At 32.0% G+C, this 14,707-nt stretch overlaps 1 protein-coding gene and 1 pseudogene across 6 annotated transcripts in view; both read left to right on the top strand.

Moving 5' to 3' along the window:
* The first annotated feature begins 216 nt into the window (after positions 1–216).
* Positions 217–4,486, top strand: LOC143245386 (spectrin alpha chain-like). 5 transcript variants are annotated; one of them, XM_076491661.1, is made up of 4 exons: positions 1,680–1,869; positions 2,821–2,869; positions 3,753–4,000; positions 4,328–4,486. In XM_076491661.1, exons 3-4 carry the CDS (start codon positions 3,758–3,760, stop codon positions 4,469–4,471), a joined length of 387 nt encoding a protein of 128 aa, XP_076347776.1. In that variant the 5' UTR covers positions 1,680–1,869; positions 2,821–2,869; positions 3,753–3,757; the 3' UTR covers positions 4,472–4,486. The 5 variants fall into 5 exon arrangements, with proteins under 5 accessions (XP_076347779.1, XP_076347776.1, XP_076347778.1 ...); XM_076491663.1 differs by having other exon boundaries at positions 2,821–2,873; XM_076491664.1 differs by lacking the exons at positions 1,680–1,869; positions 2,821–2,869 and adding an exon at positions 217–581.
* Positions 4,487–10,540: 6,054 nt separating this feature from the next.
* The window catches only part of LOC143245652 (spectrin alpha chain-like), a 14,964-nt pseudogene continuing 10,797 nt past the window's right edge, over positions 10,541–14,707 (top strand). The window contains exon 1 of the transcript XR_013025651.1: positions 10,541–10,551. The product of XR_013025651.1 is annotated as a spectrin alpha chain-like (transcript). The remainder of the gene's footprint in view (positions 10,552–14,707) is intronic.

Here is a 14,707-nt window from a genome sequence, read left to right as displayed (position 1 = left end):
CTTTTGATTAGATCACTGTCTGTCCTATTCAACTATTCATTCGCAGTAATGTCATCCTCCTTAGCAGCGTTAACCCTAGTAACACAATTTACCAAGTATTATCACCTACGTATAGAAAAACCTTAGTAATGAAATACACGTAATGACACCATTCCCTTTGTAAAATGCGTGTAATATAGTTAAATACAGAAATGAATACCGTAAATATAAGTTGAGACAAGTTGAAATTTGTAATAATACAGAAGTACAATAACATTATCTGCTTGTAGAAAGTATTCGTCTGTATAAAACACATACAGTAGGCCTAGTAAGACTTTCTGCTTATAAAACACTATATTTTTAAGCCCTTCAATCTATAAAACTTCAGTAACATCGTCTGCCTATAAAACCTTGGTAACACAGCCCGCCTATGGAACCTTCGTGACAACATCCACCTATGATAGCAGGCCCTCTGATATCGAACTGTGATATCAACCCACCCTGATGTAATCTTCGTAAAACTATGACGTTACTTCAGATACGGCACGGCTGGCTCCCTAAATGCTAACGTTACAAGACAGTTCACGTAGTCTTGTTAAGAGGTAACATTACTTAAATTATATTACAAACTGTCATGTTCTGGTAAATTTTCCCTTTCCTCTGTAAATATATATATATATTTGTGCAAAATAATGAAAAATAATATTTATATATATGACATATTTAAATATATTTTGGTAAATTATTTCATAGATCGAAGAAACAAGTAAACCAAATTGCTAAATTTTAGTTTTACAACACACTGCAAGAAGTAAAAAAAAATATTCACCTTTTTATATTTTGCATGTAACAATTTTAAACTTACAAGTGCCACTTGAAAGCTCGTAGGTTTAAATAAACCTAATTACATTTATAAGGTGTTAGTTTAAAAATATCTTTTTTACTTGACTCTACGTCCGTTTGAAATTCCTCTATTAAATTTTCAGTGACAAAATTTGACAGTTTTAAGGCCTGGCATGGCCTAGCACGTAAGGCGTGCGACTCGTAATCCGAGGGTCGCGGGTTCGCGCCCGCGTCGCGCTAAACATGCTCGCCCTCCCAGCCGTGAGGGCGTATAATGTGACGGTCAATCCCACTTTTTGTTGGTAAAAGAGTAGCCCAAGAGTTGGCGGTAGGTGGTGATGACTAGCTGCCTTCCCTCTAGTCTTACACTGCTAAATTAGGAACGGCTAGCACAGATAGCCCTCGAGTAGCTTTGTGCGAAATTTCAAAACAAACAAAAGAAAGTTTTGAAAAATAAAAAGAGGTGAAAGACAGAAAATATGTTTGAATTTTTCTCTTCAACAATACAGCATGACACACTGTTTTTTTATCTGTCGCTCAGAGAACGGAAAGAAAATATTTATATTGTTCTAGCTGATCAATGAAAGCTTTCAAATCTGTTTCCACAAAGTTACAGCGATAAGGACTGCATTGTGGTGTTGACGTTCAGAGACACAGCTAATACGAAATTTTATTGTCACATTCAAATATAAAACATCATATTATATTAGATTATCATTTCAGTACGACAAACTGATGTATAAGGTGAAGTATAAACATGTTTCATAAGATTTCTACAACAAAAGGTCACCCGGATTTTATTGATCGAAGTGCAGGAACATTGCAGTTGGGTGGAGCACGCGCTCTTTTGTCTTGTATACTACATTCCTGCCGTTAGAGGGTCTCCATAGCGGAATTGTCAGGATGATATCACCTGCTTAGTGCATTGCGGTGTGCTAATAATACCTTGGCAACCAAAACTGCAAAAGTAATAGTGCTAGGGCGTGTAGGAAAAATCCCCGATGCGACATCCAGTCATTTTGATAAGAAACGTCGCTGAGTAGCATAGTAAGACTTTGTTTTACTTTAGAAATGCTGTGAATGAACATGGTATTCTTTTCAATTAAATATAAAATTATGATTTCACTTTTTCCGTTATTTCAACGTTAACTTAAACTGTAGGACAATTGGATTTTAAAGATTTAGAGTCTATACTAGGTTCAATTTTCTTAATTTTTCAAAGAATGAATGTGTAAGAGGTAGCTTTTAATTTTTGAAAACCTCAAACAGTCCCATTCTGTTCGTGAATTATGTTTCAATCGTATTTTAAATTATATGTTCTAGAGTTGTAGCCTAAGTTAAAGTTAACTGATATCCGTGTGAAATTACTATACCTACAATTATGCTCTTAAATAGTATGTAAAACCTTAAACAATCACAGAACTGGAAACAAGTTATTGATTTGAGGAAATTAACTAGTCATCGGAGTAATTTTGTAAATTAGAAGGTATAAATGTTGCTTATTAAAGTACGTATACCATAATTTAAGTTTATATTCATATGCCATCTCTTATAAGTTATTTGGAAAATATGGCATCGCTTAGTCAACATTAAAAATTCTGTAACACTAAGTTAAATTATAATTCATAAGTTGTACTGTTATGGATATGTATACTAAATGTATTTTAAACGTTACATTTTAAATTTTAATCCTAATATGGTTTTAAAAAGTTTATATTATTTCAAAAATAACGTACGACTAAATGGATAAGTAACCTTCAGCAACAAATCCAATTTAATAAATGAGTATTTTTTCCGTGTAGAGTAGGTACTGGTTGAATAACATTTTATACGTGTGTATTATTGAAAATGGTAGTTAGCACAAGGTCATTACAGTACAGCATTCACCTTACTGGTATAAATATTTGGTTCAAAATAAACTGTTGTAGCATACTATGAATAAAGAAATTAAAACTTGTTACCATTTGCCAATGCCAGTGAAATATCTTTATTACATAGCTGACAAACTTTGCAGTGAAACATGCTAAGACACTAGGCCTTGTGCAAGGCAAGTTAGTATTATTTATTTAGCTTGCAAACTAACTTTGATTTTGTCACAGTGAAAGTGTATTAATGCAAATACTTCCTATCCAGATGTGATCTTACCAGAGTACAGATTCAAATAATAGATGTCTGTGAATGCTTTACTGGTTTCACTACCTTACAGTTAGGTGTCATGTGTAAAATTAAGAACTGAGCACTGTAATGTGTTTAGTGAAGCTATTATTAATTTGATTTCACATGTTTTGTTGAACTGCTTTCAAAGGAAATAGATCCTGAATAGAGTTGTGAGAAAAATAGTTTGTTACTCTTGGTGATGTAATAATAATTTTAAAATAGCAGTTATAAGTACTGTTGTTTTTAAGTTTTATAAACATATTTTATTCCTTTTACATGATATTTTACTATGTTTATGCATTAAGATTTCCTTTTTGATTTAATTCACGTATGAAGTTATCTTAAATTATCACAGTGGTAATAAATTTGCCTTAATAACATTTTTGAATTTTACAGGCATAACTTTATCGCAAGTTATGTAGAAACAAATGCTTAGAGATGTAAAAAATTAGACATTCTCTTTCTAATATTTATTCTCCTTAATGACATTTAATTTCATTAAAAGTTGACAGTGGCATCCTGAAATTTGATTACATTATCAACTAAATTATTACTATTTTAAGCTGTCAAAAATACCCCTGATTTGGTAATATTTATCATTAAACATTTAATCTACTGTACAATTACTGTTATGAGTTTTCATAGTGTCATTGAATTGATTAAGTTATATTAAAGTTGTAGGAATCTTAATTTAATAATCTGTAAAATTTGAAAACTGTGAGGAAGAAAGAAGTGTCTTACATCTAAAGTTTAAACTTCTCAACATTTCTCAGCTATCATGGATCCCCAGCCGAGAGATGTGAAAATTCTAGAAACAGTTGAAGATATTAAAGAAAGAAGAGATCAGGTTTTGGGATTGTATAGTGAATTCAAATCTGAAGCTAGGGTTAAAAGAGAGAAACTTGAGGATTCTCGACGCTTCCAGTATTTCAAACGTGATGCCGATGAGCTGGAATCTTGGATTAATGAAAAACTTCAAGCAGCCTCAGATGAAAGCTACAAAGACCCAACAAATCTTCAGGTTTATATATATTGATGAATAGATATTTAGTTGCATTATACCTTTATTATTCTTTGAACAAAATCACATTAATCTCTATGTTTGAAGAATTTCAACAGCCTGGTTATTGAGTTAGAATTGTGGTTAAAATAACATTTTTGTTAAAGTTAATGATGAATTGCAGGTTCTGACACACCTTAATTTATATAAATGCACTTTCTCAATAATCCACATTGTTAGGCATTGGTAAATATGTAAAAACCTCAATGTTGAAGATTTTATAAAGTAAATTTTAACTGGTCAGCAGTATAAACTTCACTTCCTAATAATTGTTTCTGTTTATTTCAGGCTAAAATTCAAAAGCATCAAGCATTTGAAGCAGAAGTTGCAGCACATGGAAATGCTATTGTTGCCCTTGACAACACTGGAATGGACATGATCAATAAAAATCACTTTGCTTCTGATGTTATCAAGGTTGAAAACATATTTTGATATGTATTATATTACATATAAATGGAATATTTTTATATTATAAAAATTACTGTTAATTATTGTACATATTAATGTTTCACAAACCTTTATAAACTAATCTTCAAAAAATAACCAATATCAATTGGAAATAAACAACATTTAAGGACAGCAGACCTATTAGTTCACCCAGGCCATCACATCCACTAAAATAGCTACTAATAACAAATATCAGCCCTTATAATAAGTTGAAAGGTTTATGAAGCATTTCTTTAAATTCCCTTAAATATAATGCTTCTACCATATCTGAATGTAACCCATTATAAAATCTAAAGAGAACACTGATTTAGCTGAAGATGATTTCTACCTTACCATAATTTATTTTTGCCTTTTATTATACATTTTTGTGATAAATTACAAAAACAAATCATACATTAATATATTTAAAATAAGTTAAATATATGTACAAAAACATTCATTACACTGTTGGTTATCACAGTTGTATCTGTTATTAAAAACAGGCTGTGATACTCACTTTAAAATCACCACTATAACAGTTAGTTACCATGGTTGCATCCAGGTTTTAAATAATTATCTCCTTTTTCTGGAAGTCCACACAAGTCATTATGTGCTAGTGAAGTCCCACCTGTGTTTCAAGAGTTTTGAAACTTTCCTTCTACTCATCATTCCCAGTTTTGAAACTTTCAGTTTGTTTTAGTTTTAAATACAGCCTAACTTTGGAAAATTATACAACGGTGATATTAAGAGATTTTGCTAAAAGAAAACGAGTCATGAAGAAAATATCATGAGATGCTATCTTTTCATCTATTTGTGTGGGTTCACTGGCCTTTAAGTAGCTAATGAGTGCCAAAAAATGATAAACATAGATTGTTATTAAGTTGTTCACTCACTTTATTAAATATGCACTCCTATTTTTAAGGTTATTTGAAGATGTCTTAATTACCAAGCACTAGGCTTTTAATCTCTCAAGTGTTTTAACTGGAACATGAGCTGTGACATTTTTCATGTATCATTAGAATGTTCAATTATAGAATACATTTTGCTATGTCATTTGTAAATGTTGCTTTAAACCATCATAAAAATATTTATTGAACTTGTATTTGTTAATTTAAAAAATTCTATAATTGGAGAGGTCAATTCTAAATAATTATTGTTCATTTGGTAATCAATCATTAACTTTATTAGCAGAAACACCTACCATTTCAGCAGGTATAACTGCTAATTTCTGTAGAAGGCTATTGAACCTGTGACTTTTCTGGAATTGTATGAATGTTCACCATCCATGAGAAAAAGGACTATACTGAAATTTTGGTTTAAAAATGAGCTTTCATCACAGAGTAGATTTGATTGTAGACACAGTTATCAATGAAAGTGCCTTGCTCTTCTGTTCCAACACTCATGGGGTCTTTACTAATAGATTTTATTCTAGACACAGTTATCAATGAAAGTGCCTTGCTCTTCTGTTCCAACACTCGTGATGTCTTTACTAATAGATTTTATTCTAGACAGTTATCAATGAAAGTGCCTTGCTCTTCTGTTCCAACACTCATGAGGTCTTTACTAATAGATTTCATTCTAGACACAGTTATCAATGAAAGTGCCTTGCTCTTCTGTTCCAACACTCGTGAGGTCTTTACTAATAGATTTCATTCTAGACACATTTATCAACGAAAGTGCCTTGCTCTTCTGTTCCAACACTCGTGAGGTCTTTACTAATAGATTTTATTCTAGACACAGTTATCAACGAAAGTGCCTTGCTCTTCTGTTCCAACACTCGTGAGGTCTTTACTAATAGATTTTATTCTAGACACAGTTATCAATGAAAGTGCCTTGCTCTTCTGTTCCAACACTAGTGAGGTCTTTACTATTAGATTTTATTCTAGACACAGTTATCAATGAAAGTGCCTTGCTCTTCTGTTCCAACACTTGTGAGGTCTTTACTAATAGATTTCATTCTAGACACAGTTATCAACGAAAGTGCCTTGCTCTTCTGTTCCAACACTCGTGAGGTCTTTACTAATAGATTTGATTCTAGACACAGTTATCAATGAAAGTGCCTTGCTCTTCTGTTCCAACACTCGTGAGGTCTTTACTAATAGATTTTATTCTAGACACAGTTATCAATGAAAGTGCCTTGCTCTTCTGTTCCAACACTCGTGAGGTCTTTACTAATAGATTTTATTCTAGACACAGTTATCAATGAAAGTGCCTTGCTCTTCTGTTCCAATACTCATGAGGTCTTTACTAATAGATTTCATTCTAGACACATTTATCAACGAAGTGCCTTGCTCTTCTGTTCCAACACTCGTGAGGTCTTTACTATTAGATTTTATTCTAGACACAGTTATCAATGAAAGTGCCTTGCTCTTCTGTTCCAACACTCGTGAGGTCTTTACTATTAGATTTTATTCTAGACACAGTTATCAATGAAAGTGCCTTGCTCTTCTGTTCCAACACTCGTGAGGTCTTTACTAATAGATTTCATTCTAGACACATTTATCAACGAAGTGCCTTGCTCTTCTGTTCCAACACTCGTGAGGTCTTTACTATTAGATTTTATTCTAGACACAGTTATCAATGAAAGTGCCTTGCTCTTCTGTTCCAACACTCGTGAGGTCTTTACTATTAGATTTTATTCTAGACACAGTTATCAATGAAAGTGCCTTGCTCTTCTGTTCCAACACTCGTGAGGTCTTTACTATTAGATTTTATTCTAGACACAGTTATCAATGAAAGTGCCTTGCTCTTCTGTTCCAACACTCGTGAGGTCTTTACTAATAGATTTCATTCTAGACACATTTATCAACGAAAGTGCCTTGCTCTTCTGTTCCAACACTCGTGAGGTCTTTACTAATAGATTTTATTCTAGACACAGTTATCAACGAAAGTGCCTTGCTCTTCTGTTCCAACACTCGTGAGGTCTTTACTAATAGATTTTATTCTAGACACAGTTATCAATGAAAGTGCCTTGCTCTTCTGTTCCAACACTAGTGAGGTCTTTACTATTAGATTTTATTCTAGACACAGTTATCAATGAAAGTGCCTTGCTCTTCTGTTCCAACACTCCAACACTGTGAGGTCTTTACTAATAGATTTTATTCTACACAGTTATAATAGATTTACTAATAGATTTTATTCTAGACACAGTTATCAACGAAAGTGCCTTGCTCTTCTGTTCCAACACTCGTGAGGTCTTTACTAATAGATTTTATTCTAGACACAGTTATCAATGAAAGTGTCTTGCTCTTCTGTTCCAACACTCGTGAGGTCTTTACTATTAGATTTTATTCTAGACACAGTTATCAATGAAAGTGTCTTGCTCTTCTGTTCCAACACTCGTGAGGTCTTTACTAATAGATTTTATTCTAGACACAGTTATCAATGAAAGTGTTTTGCCTTCTGCTCTTCTGTTCCAACACTCATGAGGTCTTTACTAATAGATTTTATTCTAGACACAATTATCAATGAAAGTGCCTTGCTCTTCTGTTCCAACACTCGTGAGGTCTTTACTAATAGATTTTATTCTAGACACAGTTATCAATGAAAGTGCCTTGCTCTTCTGTTCCAACACTCATTATTTGTACTACATTTTTTAAAGTTTGTTTTTGAGTGTTTTTTGTTTAAAACTTACTCCTTTTTATTGGATATGTCTGAAAGATGTCACTTTTGTGTAAATTTCAATTTTTATTTATTGTTGAGATATCAAAATACTGCATATTTATAAAAATATTACCCACTTATGATTGGTGTGTTAGTTTCAAAGATCTGAGTTTTTCACATATGCATCACAAGCTCCATTATAATAAGATTTTATCATAGAAAATTCTGGTATCACTGAGTCTCTGTATTTTAAGTATTAAATAAGCATATTTCTGTTACTTATATTCAGATATGTAAGTGCTTACAAGAGACAATAAATTGTTATTAGAATAGATATGACTACATATTCCAGTTAAATACAATTTTCAAAGATACCTAAGTTTTAACTTGTGCCCTTATCAAGGATTAGGTGTTTACAGTGGACATCTAATCCTTGATAAAGGTAAAATAAGATTTTGAGGTACATTTTAAGTTTTACTCACCTGGAGCTTATAAATTGTATTTATTTTAATAAGCATATTGCTATTTAATTATGCATTCTTTATAAAATGAACTAATCTCGCAATGTAATAACAATGTTTGATTGCTAATCTATATACATAACACAATTAATTAGATCAAAAGGTAACTGTGTAGAGAGTAATAATTTTATTAATAATTATTGAACAGAAGACTTATGTAAAAGTGAGATTTTGCTGTTAATAACAATTTATAATTCATTTTTATATCCAATTCTGAATGTTCTATAAAAAGTTGTGAAAAAATATTTTAATAAATTGTTTACTATATTTTTGAAAAAGTGAAAATAATCAATTATGTATCAGATGCTTGGAAGAATTGCATCGATTGTGGGAACTCCTTTTGGCTCGTCTGGCTGAAAAGGGATTAAAACTGCAGCAGGCTTTGAAGCTTGTCCAGTTTCTTCGACAGTGTGAAGAGGTCATGTTCTGGATAAATGATAAAGTGAGTGATAAAGGTTTGTTTTATAGATTAATGGCAGCACAAGATATTTGAAATTTCATTCTTTTAAGAACACGAAAAGTGGGTTTACTGCCAGATTAGAATTTTATGTCAAAACTTTAACTAGATAGTCACTGCTGTGTGTTATGAGTTGACATTTCATGTATGAATTATATTACTTTAGTTACTTGTATATTTTTCCATTAAATCTTCTTTTTTTATGACTTAGATATCAGAACTGGTGTGAAATTAAAGGTCAAAACTTTCTTTTGTATGAAAAGAAAATCCAGAATTTTTCAAAAATAGCAAGGAAAATGTTTTTGTTTATTGTTTTCCTTACATTAATTAAGAAAAGATGATTATGTGGGAAGTCATGCTTAAAACTGTCATCTTTCCATGTGTCTGTTATAATCATATCAAGAAGGCAGTATTAAGGGTGGGCAGAAGCAGTTACACCAGGTTCCCAACCACTTGAGAGAACCCCCAACAATAAGAAGTTTTGAAATTTGTATGTACTTGTATTCTACTGCCCCAGACATCATCTGATATAAATCCACCCCTAACCCCATCTACTTCTAATATCAATAAGTTATATTGATTCTGTTCAACATCTATCCCATGTTGTTAGAGTTCAGATATTGTTTTATGTTAATGGTCACTTCTGTAAGGCTAGTCTTTAATTTACATTTTAAAACATGTGAATCACATAATAGAAACATTATATTGTGCTTCAAAATAAAATCTATACTCAGTTTATAGTATGACTAGCTTGTTCTATCAATAATTAAGTGACCAGTAAACTTGATTAAAACTTAGATAATAGATCTCTCATAATTAGTCTCAGTAGAAATAAATAATTAATTCTGAAATGTAAAATTAAATAGAGACTCTTGTGCTTTTAACATATTTGTTTATAAATACCTTTTGTTTTAGTTGTTTAACTGTTTGACCTGACTATGACAATTTAATATGTTAAAACAATATCAGGTTTTAACTATATTTTAGATTGCTTTTGTAATTTTCACCTATTACACAGTTTCTGCAGTCAAAATATTTGTAATTGATTATGGTTTTGGTATAATATTAAAATAAAATTACATTATAAATACACATTTTGTATTTTATAGTATTGTAACCATATCGTTTTAGGAAGCTTTTGTTACTTCAGAAGAATTTGGACAAGATTTAGAGCAGTTTTGTAGAAGTTTTGCAAAAGAAAGTTTGATGAATTTCAGAAGGTGAGTTAAGTAACGTAGAGTTGATGTTTGTAGAAAAAAGGTGAGTTAAGTAACATAGTGTTGATGTTTGTAGAAAGTGAGTTAAGTAACATAGTGTTGATGTTTGTAGAAAGTGAGTTAAGTAACATAGTGTTGATGTTTGTAGAAAGGTGAAGTTTAACATGTGAAGATTAAGTAACATAGTGTTGATGTTTGTAGAAAGTGAGTTAAGCTTACATAGTGTTGATGTTGTATTGATATTTCGTAGAAGGTGATTAAATAACTTGTAGTGTTGATGGTAGAAAGGTGAGTTAAATAACATAGATGAGATGCTGTAGAATGTTTGTTAAAATAACGTAGTGTTGATATTTATGAAAAGTACTTGTAAAGTGTTGTGAAGTATTGATATTTATAGAAAGGTGAGAACGTATGTTGATGTTTGTAAATATAGTATTGAAGTTTGTATAAAGTGTTGATGTCCGTGAGAAGGTGAGTTAAATGCGTGTAGTGTTGATATTTGCGCAAGTAAAGTTAAAAGTAACGTAAGTGTTGATGTTTGTAGAAAGTGAGAGTTAAATAACATAGTGTTGATGTCCGTAGAAAGCGAGTTAAGCAATGTAAAGTATTGATATTTGTAAAAGTGAAGTTAAAGTAACGTAGTGTTGATGTTTGTAGAAAGTGAGTTAAGCAAATAGTGTTGATGTTGTAGGAAGTGAAGTTAAATGTAGAGTGAGTAAGTTAAAGTAACATGGTAGTGTTGATGTTTGCGTGAGTTTAAGTAAATGTTGAGCCAAAACAACGTAGTGTTGATGTTTGTAGAAGGTGAGTTTAATGAACATAGTGTTGATGCCGTGAGTTAAAATAGCAGCGTTGATGTCCTGTGAGCGTGATGCGTTTTGATATTTTGTAAAATGCCAACGCAGCGTTGATGTTGTGCAGTTAAAGTGCGATGTAGCCAAAGTTAAATAACATAGCGTTGATGTTTGTAGAAAAGCAAATTGAGTTAAATAGCGTTGAGTTGTGTTGCTTGTAGTTTGTAGTACAAAGAGTGAGTTAAATAACCTGGTATACCGTAGGTAGTTTTGTAGTATTGATGTTAATGTAGAGCGATTAAATGCCTAGTAAATGTTTTGAGCTAAAGCGTAGTGCTGATGTTGATGATTAACCCAGGTTGATGTTTATGTAGAGTGTGATTAAATAACATAGTGTTGATGTTTGTAGGAAGTTGATGTTAAATACAGCGTAGTGTTGATGTTTGTAGGAAGTGAGTTAAATAACGTAAGTATTGATGTTTGTAGAAGAGTGAGTTAAATAACATGGTGTTGATATTTGTAGAAGGTGAGTTAAATAGCATAGTGTTGATGTTTATAGAAAGTGAGTTAAATAACGAGTGTTGATGTTTATTGAAAGTAAGAGTTAAATGCTAACGAGTGTTGATATTTGATAAAAAGTGAGATTAAAATAACAGTAGATGTTGATATTTGTAGAAGTATGAGTTAAGGCAATGTTTGTAGAAAGTGATGATATTTTAACATAAAAAGGTCGATGTTTGAGTGGGATTAAATATACGTAGTGTTGATGTTTACAAAGTCAGTAAAGCATAGTTTGATGTTAAAGGAAGTGATATTGATGTTTATAGAAAGTAAGTTAAAGAGTGTTGATGTTTAAGAAAAGTTGAGATTAAATGCTTGTAGTGTTGATGTTTAAAGTTAGGAAGTGAGTTAAGTAACATAGTGTTGATGTTTGTAGAAAGTGAGTTAAACATAAAACGTAGTGTTGATGTTTGTATTAAAATAACATAGTGTTGATATTTTGTATAAGTAAGTTAAATAACATGTAGTATTGATGTTTTGTTAAGTGTGAAGTTAAAGTTGATGTTTTGTAGGAAGTAAGTAAAGTAACATAGTGTTGATGTTTGTGTAACGTGGTATTGTTGATGTTTGTAGGAAGTAGAGTTAAAGTAACGTGGTATTGATGTTTGTAGGAGTGATTAAATGCTTAGAAGGTAGGTTGCATAGTGTTAGAAGTTTATAGAAAGGTGGGTAACATAGTGTGATGTTTGTAGAAGTGAGTTAACATAGTGCCGATGTTTGTAGAAAAGTAACGTAGTGTTGATGTTTGTAGGAAGTGAGTTAAGTAACATAGTGTTGATGTTTGTAGAAAGTGAGTTAAGTAACGTAGTGTTGATGTTTGTAGAAGGTGAGTTAAGTAACGTAGTGTTGATGTTTGTAGAAGGTGAGTTAAGTAACGTAGTGTTGATGTTTGTAGAAGGTGAATGCAAGTGAACAAACATAATGATATGACCTTTGACCTGTGACCTGCATCAGAAGGATTAATAGAATATTTTAAAACTTTTTACTTTACCCTTAATTTATTTTGCATACTTGTTTTTATATTTAATATTTTATATTTTTCGTTTATTAAACTAATTACTAAAGTGGACACAAAATGAACATAAATACAAAAGAGATGTTTTTTGTATATATAGACTATATATTTTGATACATTAATTGGAGTCATATTATTTTTATTTTTTACTTTAACTCTGTTTACAAAATAAACTTCTTTAACCACAAACTTATCAAATTTCTCTTTCATGAACAACCTCATCACACTGAAGTGTTAAAATGATCACTGAGTGATAACTACAGTAATTCTCATCATTTGGTTTACCTTTTACAAAATGTTATACGTAATTTGGATAACAAAAATAAATCTCAGTGAGATTTTTCAAAAGGCTTTATTCTACCACATGTAAAAGCTGTTTGCTAGATGACAAAACCCTGTCTATATTTGTACTGTTTCTAGCACTTGAACCCTGTCTGTATTTATACTGTTTCTAGCACTTGAACCCTGTCTGTATTTGTACTGTTTCTAGCACTTGAACCCTGTCTGTATTTGTACTGTTTCTAGCATTTGAACCCTGTCTGTATTTATACTGTTTCTAGCACTTGAACCCTGTCTGTATTTGTACTGTTTCTAGCACTTGAACCCTGTCTGTATTTATACTGTTTCTAGCACTTGAACCCTGTCTGTATTTGTACTGTTTCTAGCACTTGAACCCTGTCTGTATTTGTACTGTTTCTAGCACTTGAACCCTGTCTATATTTATACTGTTTCTAGCATTGAACCCTGTCTGTATTTGTACTGTTTCTAACACTTGAACCCTGTCTGTATTTGTTCTGTTTCTAGCACTTGAACCCTGTCTGTATTTGTACTGTTTCTAGCACTTGAACCCTGTCTGTACCCTGTCTGTATTTGTACTGTTTCTAGCACTTGAACCCTGTCTGTATTTGTACTGTTTCTAGCACTCTGAACCCTGTCTGTATTTATACTGTTTCTAGCACTTGAACCCTGTCTGTATTTATACTGTTTCTAGCACTTGAACCCTGTCTGTATTTGTACTGTTTCTAGCACTTGAACCCTGTCTGTATTTTTATACTGTTTCTAGCACTTGAACCCCTGTCTGTATTTATACTGTTTCTAGCACTTGAACCCTGTCTGTATTTATACTGTTTCTAGCACTTGAACCCTGTCTGTATTTATACTGTTTCTAGCACTTGAACCCTGTCTATATTTGTACTGTTTCTAGCACTTGAACCCTGTCTATATTTATGCTGTTTCTAGCACTTGAACCCTGTCTATATTTTATCCTGTTTCTAGCACTTGAACCCTGTCTGTATTTGTACTGTTTCTAGCACTTGAACCCTGTCTTATATTTATATTGTTTCTAACACTTGAACCCTGTCTGTATTTATACTGTTTCTAACACTTGAACCCTGTCTGTATTTGTACTATTTCTAACACTTGAACCCTGTCTATATTTGTACTGTTTCTAGCACTTGAACCCTGTCTGTATTTATACTGTTTCTAGCACTTGAACCCTGTCTATTTTTGTACTGTTTCTAGCACTTGAACCCTGTCTATATTTATGCTGTTTCTAGCACTTGAACCCTGTCTATATTTGTACTGTTTCTAGCACTTGAACCCTGTCTATATTTGTACTGTTTCTAGCACTTGAACCCTGTCTATATTTATCCTGTTTCTAGCACTTGAACCCTGTCTATATTGTACTGTTTCTAGCACTTGAACCCTGTCTATATTTATGCTGTTTCTAGCACTTGAACCCCTGTCTGTTTCTATATTTATCCTGTTTCTAGCACTTGAACCCTGTCTGTATTTATGCTGTTTTCTAGCACTCTGAACCCTGTCTATATTTATACTGTTTCTAACACTTGAACCCTGTCTGTATTTATACTGTTTCTAACACTTGAACCCTGTCTGTATTTATACTGTTTCTAACACTTGAACCCTGTCTATATTTGTACTGTTTCTAGCACTTGAACCCTGTCTGTATTTATGCTGTTTCTACTTGAACCTGTTTCTAGCACTTGAACCCTGTCTATATTTATATTGTTTCTAACACTTGAACCCTGTCTGTATTTATACTGTTTCTAACACT

The sequence above is a fragment of the Tachypleus tridentatus genome, chromosome 2 (genome assembly GCF_004210375.1).
Source record: "Tachypleus tridentatus isolate NWPU-2018 chromosome 2, ASM421037v1, whole genome shotgun sequence".
Lineage (NCBI taxonomy): Eukaryota > Metazoa > Arthropoda > Merostomata > Xiphosura > Limulidae > Tachypleus > Tachypleus tridentatus.
This window is presented reverse-complemented; position numbering and strand designations above follow the sequence as displayed.